General features: G+C 66.0%; 1 protein-coding gene across 1 annotated transcript; it reads right to left on the bottom strand.

The window, feature by feature from the left end:
* Positions 1 to 1,247: 1,247 nt before the first annotated feature.
* On the bottom strand, positions 1,248 to 12,075 carry KLF16 (KLF transcription factor 16). Its single transcript, XM_082622106.1, has 2 exons — positions 11,458 to 12,075; positions 1,248 to 3,582 (listed from the first exon to the last, which is right to left on the bottom strand). Exons 1-2 carry the CDS (start codon positions 11,912 to 11,914, stop codon positions 3,281 to 3,283), a joined length of 759 nt encoding a protein of 252 aa, XP_082478232.1. The 5' UTR covers positions 11,915 to 12,075; the 3' UTR covers positions 1,248 to 3,280.

The following is a 12,075-nucleotide window of genomic DNA, read 5'->3' as shown; positions in this document are numbered from 1 at the left end:
TGTGGGTGGTGAGACAGAGGGGAGTCAAGGGTGACCCCAAAGATTTTGGCCTGTACACCTGGAAAGATGAAGCTGCAGTGATAAAGGGGAGCCGACCAAGGCAGACTGGGGGCAGGGGTAAGAACATCCCGGGCCTGGAGTTGAGGGTGAGGTCCAGCTGGCATGGACCAGGGGGTGTCCTCAGCACACCTGGGGAGAAGGACCAGGGGTCCCCGAGGCGACCTGCCAATGAAGCGTCCAGGAGGCAGAGGGGGCATCTTCAAGCTGTTTCTGGGGCACGTGGGAGTGCGACCAAGAGAGACTAAAGGGGGGTGCTGCCCGCGTGGACCCAGCATTCCAGGAACCCTGCCACAAAGGAGCAGAGAAGCCTGCCAGAGCTGGAGGGGGACAGGGGTCCAGGGAGCGAGATCTGCGGGCTTTCGGGCCAGATTCCAGGAGAAAGGGAGCAAGGGGAGTGCCAGAAGGAGACCACCCTCGAGTAAAGGCGAGGGCCCCGTGCCCAGGTTGGGGCGACCTTGGCGGCCCCAAGGACAGGACCCTGGGGAGGGGTGGGCCGGAGCCGGTGGTGCAGTACCAGGGGAGGCCACCAGATGGCGGGTCTGCCGCCTTCCCGGGGGCGGGAAGCGGGGAAACCCGTGGGGAGGGTCCGCGCTCCCCCCACCGCAGTCCCACACGCCTTCCGGGCTCTGGAGACCGCTGGAACCTGGGATGCACTTTTCCTAAGAAGGGGTTCAGAACCCTCACCAGTTTCTCAACGCTCCCGAGGCCCCTTGCCCTCTCAATTGGAAGCCGGCATATGATACAGGAGCAGCCAGACGATGGGCACAGGAGCCGGGCAGGGGTCGAGGGGAACCTCCGGGGAGGAGCCCTGTCGAGCCCGCGAGTCCTTGAGTCTAGAGAAGCGCGGGCTACCCCCGCCCCCGGTTCCGGAAGGGGGCGGGCAGCGGACGCCCCCGGGCGCCGTGTCACAGCGCCTCGGTTGCCGGGTAACGGAGCCGGAAGGCGGGCTGGGGGCGCAGCTGCGCGAGGCGTGGGTGCCGCTGGACTGCAGCACGCGCCGCAGAGGGCAGCCCCCTCCCCGCACCTTAGGGCTGGAGGGGCGTTGCCAAGACCGCCACCAGGTCCCCGGATTCACTAGCCCACTGCCTCAGTTTCCCCAAGAGGAGGCTGGGGACCTCATTGGCGAGGGACTCAAGAGGGCCCACCGGCTCGGACCAGCGATAGGAAAAACTACAAGGCTCTGGAAATCGGGTTTAAAAAAGACATGTTTAATTAATTAAATACCAGGATGAGGCCAGGCAGGGCAAGGGGAGGGTGGGGGTCACCCGAAAGCGCAAATCCCTTGGGACCCTACCCCCCCACACACTTCAAGAGGCCACAGCTAAAATGGCTGGAGCCAGATCCCAATGACCATCGGTCCCTTCAGACCCCTGGACACGGGGTGGCGGGGGGCAGGGACAAGTTCTCAGCTCCCTGGGTCCTCAGACCACAGTCCAACCCCTGCGGACATGCACCGGCCAGGGCTGGGACAATGAGGGGGCGTCCAGACAGACACAAAGGGAAACAAGACCCGGGCCCACCCTCTGCCCCCTGGACTAAGGCATCTCACCACCGCGGGAAGATCCTCTGCAGCCCCGCCCCCCTCCCCAGGACCCCAGGCACCTGTCCCTGGATCCTGCCAGGGTCGGTTCCGGTCCACGCTAGTGCCATCCAAACGCCCCAGCCGCCAACTGGGAGGCAGGAAGGTTCTGGAACACAGAGGGGTGCCACAGACCTCGTGCAGCCAAAGGCGGGATAGGCCTTTTCAGGGTATGGGACAGGGAGCCTGGGTCCCTTCCCATTCCAGGGCCGGGGTCTTCAGTCCCTCTGTCCAAAATGAAATTCAACCGCAGCCACAGTGGGAAGACACCAGGAAGGGACGTGACATCTGTCCCTCCCCATCCTAAGTTCAGACCACACAGGCCCTCCCCCCCACACCCACAAAGCCTGAGGACAACAGACCACCCACCGGGGCCCAGATCAAGGAAGAGATTGGCGCCTGAAAAAATATTCTACCCGGTCCAAAAAAATCGAGCTATCCCAGGGGGTTCGGGGGTCAGCCCTCCCACTTCCCGCCTGCCCGCGTGGCAGGACCTCAACCGCTGGTCCACTGGCCATGCCCGGGGCAGGATGGTGCAAGGGCCCGGGGCCTTCTCACCCCCATCCGCAGGGCGGGGAAGGGGTGCATTTCGCCTGAAGGCTGGCCTGGTCCCAAATAGGAGGGATTGATTGTCACGTGATGCTGCACAAGGCCAAAGTCGGGGACTCTTCCCCTTCAGCAGAGGGGAGCCGGCCATCCAAACTGGGGGGCCAGCTTCCCCCCAGTCTCTCTCACTGACACACTCACACACCCACCCAGAGGGGCAGGGAAGCCCCCCAAGCCAGCAGAGGAAAATAAATAAGCCTGCAGTAATTCCCATCCCGTGATATTTGCACCCCGCACCCTGCCCCCACCGTGAATCAAATTGCTCTTTGGAAGACCCCCCCTTTCTCTCCCTCCCTACCCCAAGTCTCAGAAGCAAAACTGGTACCCCTATGGAAACCCTACGACCTCCCCCGTCCCCACCCACCCAGCCCTCGAGGCTGGGGAGCTGAGGGGCCCCTCCCGTGAGCAGTGGGGCAGAACCTGTGGACACCTGAGATTGAGTACCCGAATGGGGGCGGCTGGGCCACACCCCGTTTCCCTGAACGTCTCCAATGGCTTTCGGCGGGGTGAGGGGCTCCCGGGGCGGGGGATGGGGGGACACGAGGCAGCCCGCGGTAACCCCTGGTTCACCTATGGCTCTTTGCATACTTCATCCCAACCTGGACAGAGGGGCCTGGGGACCAAGTGTGAACACCGGTTAGGGGGTGCCTTTCCTGGGCCACCTCCCCCCAAGGCCCACACGTCCCTCAAAGCAGGGAGGTGGCGAAGGGGGAAGGGGGACGCCTCCTGGCCACCCACCCGGGGTCCCTGTTTAACAGCTGGGAAGAGAGTTAACGATCATGGCTATATACAGACACGGGGCCACTACCCCTCCCGAGAGCAAACTCCAAGGCCCGGATGACCCCGGTCCAGTCTCAGACCCCTCCTTGTTCTCTCGAGGGGGCAAGGGCATCTTGGGGGCCCTCAGGGGGACACTGGAAGGGGCCGGGCTGGCGGTCAGTCCGTTCCCCGCCCCGGGCCGGGACAGCAGGCGTGTTGCTGGTGCTCCATGCCCAGGCCCAGCGGGGGCGCGCTCAGGGCGGCTGGACTGGGGCTCTACAGGCCGGCGGGGGCCGGGCTGGGCACCGGGCTGGGCGCGGGGCTGCCTGCCAGGCTGCAGGGCAGCGAGTCGCTGGGCGAGGTGCTGCGGGCGCCCGGGCGCCGGAGCAGTTCCGGGCGGAAGCCGGGGTGGCGGCGCGCGTGCTTGGTCAGGTGGTCGCTGCGGGTGAAGCGCTTGGAGCAGAGTGGGCAGGGGAAGCGCTTCTCGCCCGTGTGCGTCCGATGGTGGCGGGCCAGCTCGTCGGAGCGCGCGAACTTCTTGTCGCAGCCCGGCCAGTCGCAAGCGAAGGGGCGCTCACCTGCGCGGAGGAGGCGGAGGACAGACAGACAGCGGTCAATATCGGGGGAGAGAGGGAGAGGAAGAAGCCCCATCAGATCCCCAAGGGTCCTCGTCATCTGCCTCATCCCTCCCCACCTCGTTCTAGAGGCTGAATTCTGCGCGTGAATTTAAAACGTTTAGATGTTTAAAGAAAACGGCCCCAACTCATTTCGCGAACCCCCGTGAACACTCTCCTCTATTTCCTACGACTAATGGTAATCAGACTGGGAGCAGCTGCCATGGGTTGAAAGGAGAATCTACAGAGACCGCGTTCTCCCACGACCGCGCGCCCGCGCGCCCCCACCCCCAGGAAGGTGCCACCTCGGTGGCACGTGTACTTCGCACACACGTGTCCGCTCCGAACGCACGTCGAGTTTTCGGAGAGGCTTCTTATGCAAACGGGTCCTGCCGTCCCCACTCCCGCGAAACTCCCTTCTGCCCTTCCTGTGGGGGCATTCCGGGGGCTCCCAGGTGCTCGGGATCCCAGTCAAGCCCCTTCCTTTTGGAAATGACCACCCCGTGGGGGGCACCGTCTGGGCAGCTCCCCGTGCCTGACGCCACTGTTGACCCTCGTGGCCCCTCTACGAGCAGAGGGACATGTGAAGGGACCCCCACACCCAGCCAACCCCGGGGCCGCACTCGCAGGGCGCGGAGGGACGCAAGGCGAGAAGGGGACAGCCCCTGGGTGAGGCAGCCCAGGACTCGCCCCGCCCCGGAGCAAAGGCGAGGGGAGGGGCGGGCCGTCACCGGCAACTTCCTCCGCAGACCCCTCCCACCGCCAGGGCGGCCTCGCCCATCCTGCCCCTGCGGGCCACCGCCATCCCCCGCCTGCCAGTCCCCACCCGCCCATCCCTTGGGGGGTCTCCGCCCCGGATCAGGGTCGTCCAACCCCCCTCATCAACCCGGGGGGTCGCCCGACCCCCCTCATCAACACATCAACGTGTGTGTTGTCAGCGTGTCCCCAGCCGACCCGGGGGGACCCCCGCCACACCCCAGGCCCGAGGGCCGTGAAGCACCTAAGAGTTTGCACCCTTCTGGACCCAGCGCCGGGTACCTGGGACCCTGGAATCCCCAGGCGTTGTGTTGCCCAATGCCCAGGGGGTTTGCAGGGTATGTTGGGGGTGGATAGAGTGTGGACACGTGGGCAGGGTCGCCCCTCGTGGCACTGGATGGAACCCGGAAGAGGGGGAGGCCAGCTGGGGGGCAGGAGGGGGAGCCACAGTGGGGTGAGGGTAGGTTACACACTGGGAGGCCCACACCGAGCACTGGGGACTGCGGTGACCCAGGCTGACCCTGCCTCAGGAAACACGCCCACCGGTGGGGGAGGTGCTGAGGGAGACAGACTGAAGGGTGTCCTCAGCCGAGGATCAGAGAAGCACCCCCAAAGCAGCACCCTAGTGGGGAGGTGCACAGCTGACCAGGAGCCGGAGGTGGGGGCCATGGGACAGACCCGCAGCCGTGAGGTGGGGGGAACCTGCATTCTCAGAGTGACCCAGTGACATCTCTGCTCTGGAAGCTCAAGGCCCGCCCTGGGGAGAGGGCTGGGAGGGGGATGGGATCGTGAACCACTGAGGGGCACCAGTGGACTTCAGAGGGGCTGCCCAGGAGAGAGCGGGACTAAAACCTCCCCTCCCCCACCCCTTCCTCCTGGTCGCACTCGGACACCACCAGCGAGGCAGAAAAGGGTGGGTCAAAGTCTCCCCCAGAAAGTTTCTTGTGGGATACCTGTCGGTTATACTCACGGCTGGGGGAGGGCAGGCCCCAGGAGGCTGGGGACCCAGACGCGCTGGTGCCACCTCCCCCAGCGGTCACAGGCCACAATCATGGTGCTGGGGGGAGAGCAACTGTCCAAGACCACAGGTGGCCCCAAATCCCTGGGACTGCCCCCACCACACACACCCCATGCTTCCCCTGGAACAATCCAGCAGGCAGAGTCCGCAGCCGCTGGGGGAGGGGCCCCAGCGGGGACGTCCTCCATAGAATCACGGGGCTCAAAACAGTCCCAGAAGGGACACCCCACCCCACCCCACTTTGAACCGACAGGTCCCGAGGGCCGAAGTCTGGGGGCGGGGCTGCTGGCTTCCGAGCAAACGGGGGCCTAGGGGAGCGACGCCCCTCCGAGGGGCATGCGGCCCTGTCGCCATCTTGCAGGACGCAGGCGGGGAGAAGGGGGGGGAGAGGGGGGTCAGTCCGCCACGGGTGCGCCCCGCAGTTGGCTCACTTCCCCATTTAGGGCAGCGGGGCCCGCCTCCCGCCCTGCCCTCCCCTCCCTCCGTCCCGCAGCTCTACTTTGCCACCAGCAGGTTGCAAGAGCGGTGCCACTGCCCGCAGGGGCCGGACGCCTGCAGCCGCCGGGAACACAGCTGCCGCACGTAGCTCGGCCGCGGCAGGGACATCCGCAGCCCCAGCCGGCCCCGCTCACGTGGTCCCGCTCCCGCCGGGGCCGGGGGTCGCCTCGCCGGCTGGCCGCCTGCCAACCCCGCCCCATGCCCGGTTGCTGGGTAGCGCAGCGCACGTGCACACGTGGGTGGCGCGGCCTGGGGCTCGCAGGCTTCCCTCCCCACAACGTCGGGCGGATGCCTGCAGGATGCCAGGACCTGCCACCCTCTCAGTCCTCTGGCCGGGAAGGGCCGTAACATTCAGAGGCTCAGAGCCGGCATGCCGGGTGCAGCCGCCAGTCTGCTGAGTCCACCTGGGTGCCGGAGGAAGATGCAGTGGGCGGGGCTGCGGTGGACTTGACCCTCTGACTTGGGCTGGGACTAGGGGTGAGCTCAGGACGGCCGTAAAGGAGGTCCTGGCGACCGTGCGCCAGGCCTGGCTCAGTGTGCTCGGCCTTCACGGGGGACAGCGCCCCACCTCCCTGGGCTGGGGCTGGGGGCCAAGGGTCTGACAGCTGACCTTCACTGTGACCTCCTGAGGTCATCACTAACCTAAGGGGGGGGGTGTGGCCCACAGCCAACCCTTGCGCAAATGCCCACCTACCAGGTGGACTGCAGCGGGGGAGGGGCCCAGGTAAGGTAGCATCCCAGGAGAGCTGGAGAAGGCTGGGACTGCAGCAGGTGGGGGGGCAGGGGGCTTCCCAAAGGAGATAGGCCTGAGCAGGCCGCGAAGGACAGTACGGACATACAACCAAAAGGACTGAAAACTGATGCTGAGGTCCGGGGGTCAGAGCACAGGGTCCCCGTGCGGCTGGCCATCCCGATGGCTTTAACAAAGACCAACCCGTGCGAAGTTCATCTGCTCTGTGATCTTAAATACTTCCTAGACATTAGCCACCCCCATCTCTCTCCCTGTCCCCGCCCCTCCTGTAGGTTTTCCATTTCAATTGCTCTGCGGTTGCCACCAAAAACCGTAGGCAGAGGTCTTGCAGGCCCTCACCTCCCCACGTGGTACCTGGCAGCAAATCCCATCAGAGCCCCTTTCAAAATATGTCCAACCCCCCCCCACCACCACCGGCTCTTCGTGGCTCCAGCCCCGCCCCCCCTCAGGCCGGGAGTGGGGCGGCAGCCCATCGGCGGCGCCTGGGCCGTCCAGCCTGTGCTCTGCTCCCTGGCTCAGAGTCGAAGCTGAAGTCTTTACTGTGGCCTCGCTCCTCTGCAGCCCCGGTAGCTGCTCCATCACTCCGTCCCTTCTCTGCGCTAACGTCACCCTTCAGAGCAGACTCTCCTTATCCCGCTGGGGTACCCACCCACCGTCCCCGTCCTCGGCTTTCTTATGCTTATGCTGTCTCTCCTGGGTATGATATGTGCCCCCCACCTGACCATAAAGCTGACGGCACAGGCCTGGCACACCGTGGGTGCTTAACACATGCGTGGAAAGCGTCTACAAGCCCCGAGAATGGCACTCAGGTTGCTACAGCTCCAGCAGCAGCTAACCAGCTAGCTTGCTGGTGCGTCATCTGTTGTACCTCCCCACCCCCCAGGTAGGAGCCACCACTACCCCGTTTACATAAAAAGCGGGCCACCTGCCACCCCACACCTCTCCTCCCTCCCGGGGAACCCAGGTTGCTCTGGCTTTGCTTCCCCACCCGGACTGGCATCTTCAGCATCGGGGGTGATGTCCCACTCAGTGCCTGTGTGTTCAGGCCCCCCAGAGCATGTGTGTTCCGGAGCCCCGCTGTTCTGGAAGCGGGACTGGGTGAGGGTGGCCGCCCTCCCTCCCCGGGAGGCCAGCTCCTCAGGCTGGTATCGTGTGCCAACTCCCGGGCCATCTGGGCCACCTTTATCAGGGAGCCTGGGTGGGGGGTGGTTATCGCCCCTTGCAAGGTTGGGGGCACCCTCCCCCGCCCCCCAGCTGGGGCACCGGCACCGTGAGCAGTCCCAGCTGCTCGCTGCACCCTGCTGCGGGAGGTGGGGGCTGGGGGGCGGGCAGTCCTTGGCACTTGCACCCCACCCCGCGCCCTGGCACTGCCCCATTCTGGCCCCCCAGATAAGCCACCAGTCTCCTGCGCCCCACCTGGCGCGCTAGGGGCGCTCACAGCTCTGCGAGGGGTGGAGGTGGGGTCTGTTGACTCAGACAGCCCTGGGGGGTGCGGTGGCTACTTCCCCTCTGGGCCTCAGTTTCCCTGTCTGCCTCTCCTCCTGGGGGCCTGTTCAGCAAAGAATACCACCACCACCACCCTTAGCCGCTCGGCAAACAGAGGTCGCCCTAGCCGCCTCTTGTCCTCCAAGTCCTGGGCCTTGTCCCTCCCACCCAATTCATGCGGTGCCCCACCGCTCTCCCTCCCACGCAGCGGCCCCCCTCCTCGATCCCTCTGCTGGATCCTAATCCCTTCCCCATAAACGGATTTTCATCTGCAAAGCCGGGCCTTTCTGCCCCCCCCCCCCGCCCTTGGGATTAAAGGGCACACCTACCTACTCTGCCCCCTCCCCACCTCCCACCGACCACAGCCGCAGCCCTCCAAATCCACGCCCCAGGGCCCCTGCCCCCACCCCCTGCAGCCAGGGTGCCGTCCCCTCTCCTGGGACACACCCTTCCCTGCTGTATCTGACCCCACTGGTGTCGCTCAGAGGCCTCTTCCTCCAGGAAGCCTTTTCCTCCATCACCGCTGCTGTCACTGTCCCCCCAGTGTTCCAGGAGCCCCGGGGGACGGGGACTGGGTCATCCCCACGGTGCCTCTCACACACTGTAAAGGCTCAGCTACTCTTGCTCAGGCTGAAGCAGACAGGGTTTTACAGGGGGTCTCAGCTGGAGGTATTGCCGCAATGCCCAGGGGACACTGGATGATGTCTGAGAACATTTGTCATTGTCACAACGGGGGGTGCTCCAGGTGGGGGCCAGGGAGGCTGCTCAACACCCTACATTAGCCAGGACGCCCCACACAGACAATGAGCCGGCCCTGAAGTCAGCAAGGCCGAAGGGGAGACCCTAGACTAACAGCCCCACTTCCAGATGTCAGCTCCTTGCGGGGAGGGGGTGAGTCCCCCAGAAGGTGCTGGACACCGGGGGCTCTGGGGTAGGGGAGCAGTCCGGAGACGAGGGAGGTTGGGAGAGCGAGGAGTAGATTGCCAGCCTCTCCGCCCCCGCCCCACCTCCCTCCCTCTCCCTCTCGGTATCCACGGCAACCGCGTCAACATCTCCTGCAGCTTCCCAGTCCTTCCGTACCCCACACCGGAGGCAGGAGAGCTCCTTCTGGGCCAGGGGCTGCAGGCCAGACACAGGGGACCAGAGGACAGCCGTCCCCGCTCCCCCACAGCTGGGTGGCCCTGTGAAAGACCCCATCGCCCCTCCTGGTCTCCCCACCCCAGCCTCTGTGCCAAATGGAGCAGGGATGATGAGGCGCCATGTTCAACTCGCCTGGCTCCTCCTGCTGGGCCTGCTTGCTCATCTGTAAAATGGGGCCAGGCCAGGATGGGAGCTCTCTTTGCTTTACAGAGAGGAGAGCCCTCATCAGGCAGAGGCGGGTGGAATGGGACTCCCTCCCAAAGGCCCTCGGGGGACAACGGCGCAGCAGACAGCCATCATCTAATTAAAGCTCCTCATCAGATCACTCCCCAGGCCTGCCCCCAGCAGTGGGCAACAAGAGGTCCAAGACAAGCATGGCTTCCCCACCCCAAAACAGGCATAAAAACAGCTGCCCCCTCCCCTGGGGCTGGAAAAACCCGAAGGCCTTGACACAGACCCTGGGTAGGGTTTGGTGGTCCTGAGCACTAGACAGATGCTGAATTAGCAATCACTGAGCACGAAGGTGCCCCAAACCCTCCAAAACCGGCATCAAAGGTGCCTGGGTGCACGACTTTGACTCTCAGGAGCAGCACCCCCTACCCCAGGGCCCAGCATCATTATTATCCAGGGGGCAAGGCATGGGGGGATGGCACCCTGCCCTTCCCCACCCATCACTGGGACACCCCAACTCAGTCCCCTGGGCCTCACTTTCTCTTTAAAACCAGAATGGCAATACTGACATCCAGGCCCTCGACAAGGAGCCCTTTCTCCCCCAAAGGCTTACGGGGGGGGCCAGTACTGCCTGGGGGCCCACGGAGGTTCTCAAGAATCCCAGTATACCCTGGGGAAGTGTCCCTACAGAGCCACAGTGGGAAGGGGGGTGGCCACCCCCTTCACCAGACCCAGAGACTCAAACAGAATGTGGAAAAAACCAAACCAAACTAGAGCACTAGGGGGCCTGAGCCACTCTCGGGGGTCTGAGCCACTCTCAGGGGTCACACCATCCATGTCTCTGCCACAACGCTAGATCCAACCTCGCTTCCATGCACCCACTGCACTTGTTTCTACAGTGAGAGCGTGTCCACTGAGCCAAGCTGATGCACCCTATTGCCCGACGTGACCCCCATAACGGCCCTCAGGAGAAGGCAGCCCGGAGGCGGTAGGTAATGCGCTAGAAACGGACAGAACCACCAAGTCCAAGCGCACGCCCACCCAGCTCCCCTGCCCTTCCCAACAGAAGGAACACCTCCAATGTTCAAACTCAGGCTGGTGACCGAGGCCCACCATCCCCAGACCCCCAGCCCAAGAGAAAATCCTCAGGGTTGAGGGTGGGACTCCGTGGGGAGGACTGGGGGGACCCACAGGAGGAAAAAGAGGGGGTGACAGAGTGAAAGGGTAGCCAAAGCCCCCCTACCTCCGGCTCCCTAGCGGCCCTTCCCCACCCCCGGCTGGGCTGTGAGACGTGACAGTGTCGCGCGGAACCGTCCCCCGCCCCCAAGCCTTCCCGACTCCCGCTGCAGGCGGGGGCGTGGGGGGGACCCAGGAAGCTGCGAAACGCACTGAAGACGTGACACCCTCAGGGGTCCCCCTCCTCCCCAGACTCAAGCCCTAACCCGCACTCCCAACCCTGCCTTCCGCCTTATTAAAATACATATAAAGGAAGAGAAAATGTGCCGGGCACCCCCCAACCTGGCTCCGCACCAGGCGCTCTGCCGCTCTCTGGGGTGAATCCTCGCGGCCACCTCGGAGGCAGCGCGCGGTTCCTCCTGCCTTTCTACAGAGAAGGAAACCAAGGCAGCAGAGAGAACGAGAACCTCAGAATTGGACGCTCCGACCACGATGCCCACCAACCAGATCCGAAACCAACGGAAAATAAAAGAGAAACGAGGCCGAGAGCGAAGGAAACTGCCCGGGAGCCCCGATCCCGCCCGCGGACCCCGCCGCGACGCGCGCCCCGCGAGCCCCTGCCGCTGCCTCGGCGCCCGCCATCCGCTCGCCGCCCGACCGCGTGGCCGCCACGCCCCCCGCGCGCGCCCCACCCACCAAGGCCCCGCCCTCCCGGCCGGCGCGGCGGCGGCCCGGGCGCGCCCCCCTCCCCGCCCCCGACGCGCCACGCAGTTTCGGGGTCCCGACGTGGGGGGGGAGCGCGGGAGGCCGCCCTCGCGCGGGCCGGGCGCGCGGCCAGACTCACCTGTGTGCGTCCGCAGGTGCGACTTGAGGTGGGAGGACTTATAGTACGCCTTGGCGCAGCCCGGGAAGGGACAGCGGTGGCTCTTGGCGGCGGCGGGCGCGGCGCCGGGGGCGCGGCCGGAGGACGGGGACGAGGCGGCCGAAGAAGAGGAGGCGGGCGAGGCGCCCCCCGGAGCGGCGCCGGGCCCGCCGCGCAGGTCGGCCAGGATGCTGGCGGCCAGCAGGTGGGGTGCGGCGGCGGCTGCGCCCGGGCCTGGGCCCGGGACGGCGGGGGCCGGCGGCGGCGGCCCCGGGGGCCCGGGCGGGGCGGCCTCGCGGCGCGGCGCGCGCACATCCAGGCCAGCGGCCGGGCCCGCGCCCTCGGGGCCCGGTCTCCCGCGGTGCACCACGGCGCCTGAGGAGATGGCCATGAGCACGTCGGCGGCGAAGTAATCCACGCACGCCACGGCTGCCGACATGCCAGGCAGGGGCGGGCGGCGCGGCCGAGCGGGCGGAGCGGAGGCGGCGGGAGCGGCGCCCGTCCGGCCGGCGGCGGCTGATCGAGTGCGGGAGGCGGAGGAGGAGGAGGAGGAGGAGGAGGAGGCCGGCGCGCGCCGCCGCCGCCGCCGCCCGCGCTCGG

Source organism: Mesoplodon mirus (assembly GCF_964341445.2).
Source record: "Mesoplodon mirus genome assembly, chromosome: 5".
Taxonomy (NCBI): Eukaryota; Metazoa; Chordata; class Mammalia; order Artiodactyla; family Ziphiidae; genus Mesoplodon; species Mesoplodon mirus.
The sequence above is the reverse complement of the archived record's forward strand: the minus strand, read 5'-3'. Positions and strand labels throughout refer to the sequence as shown.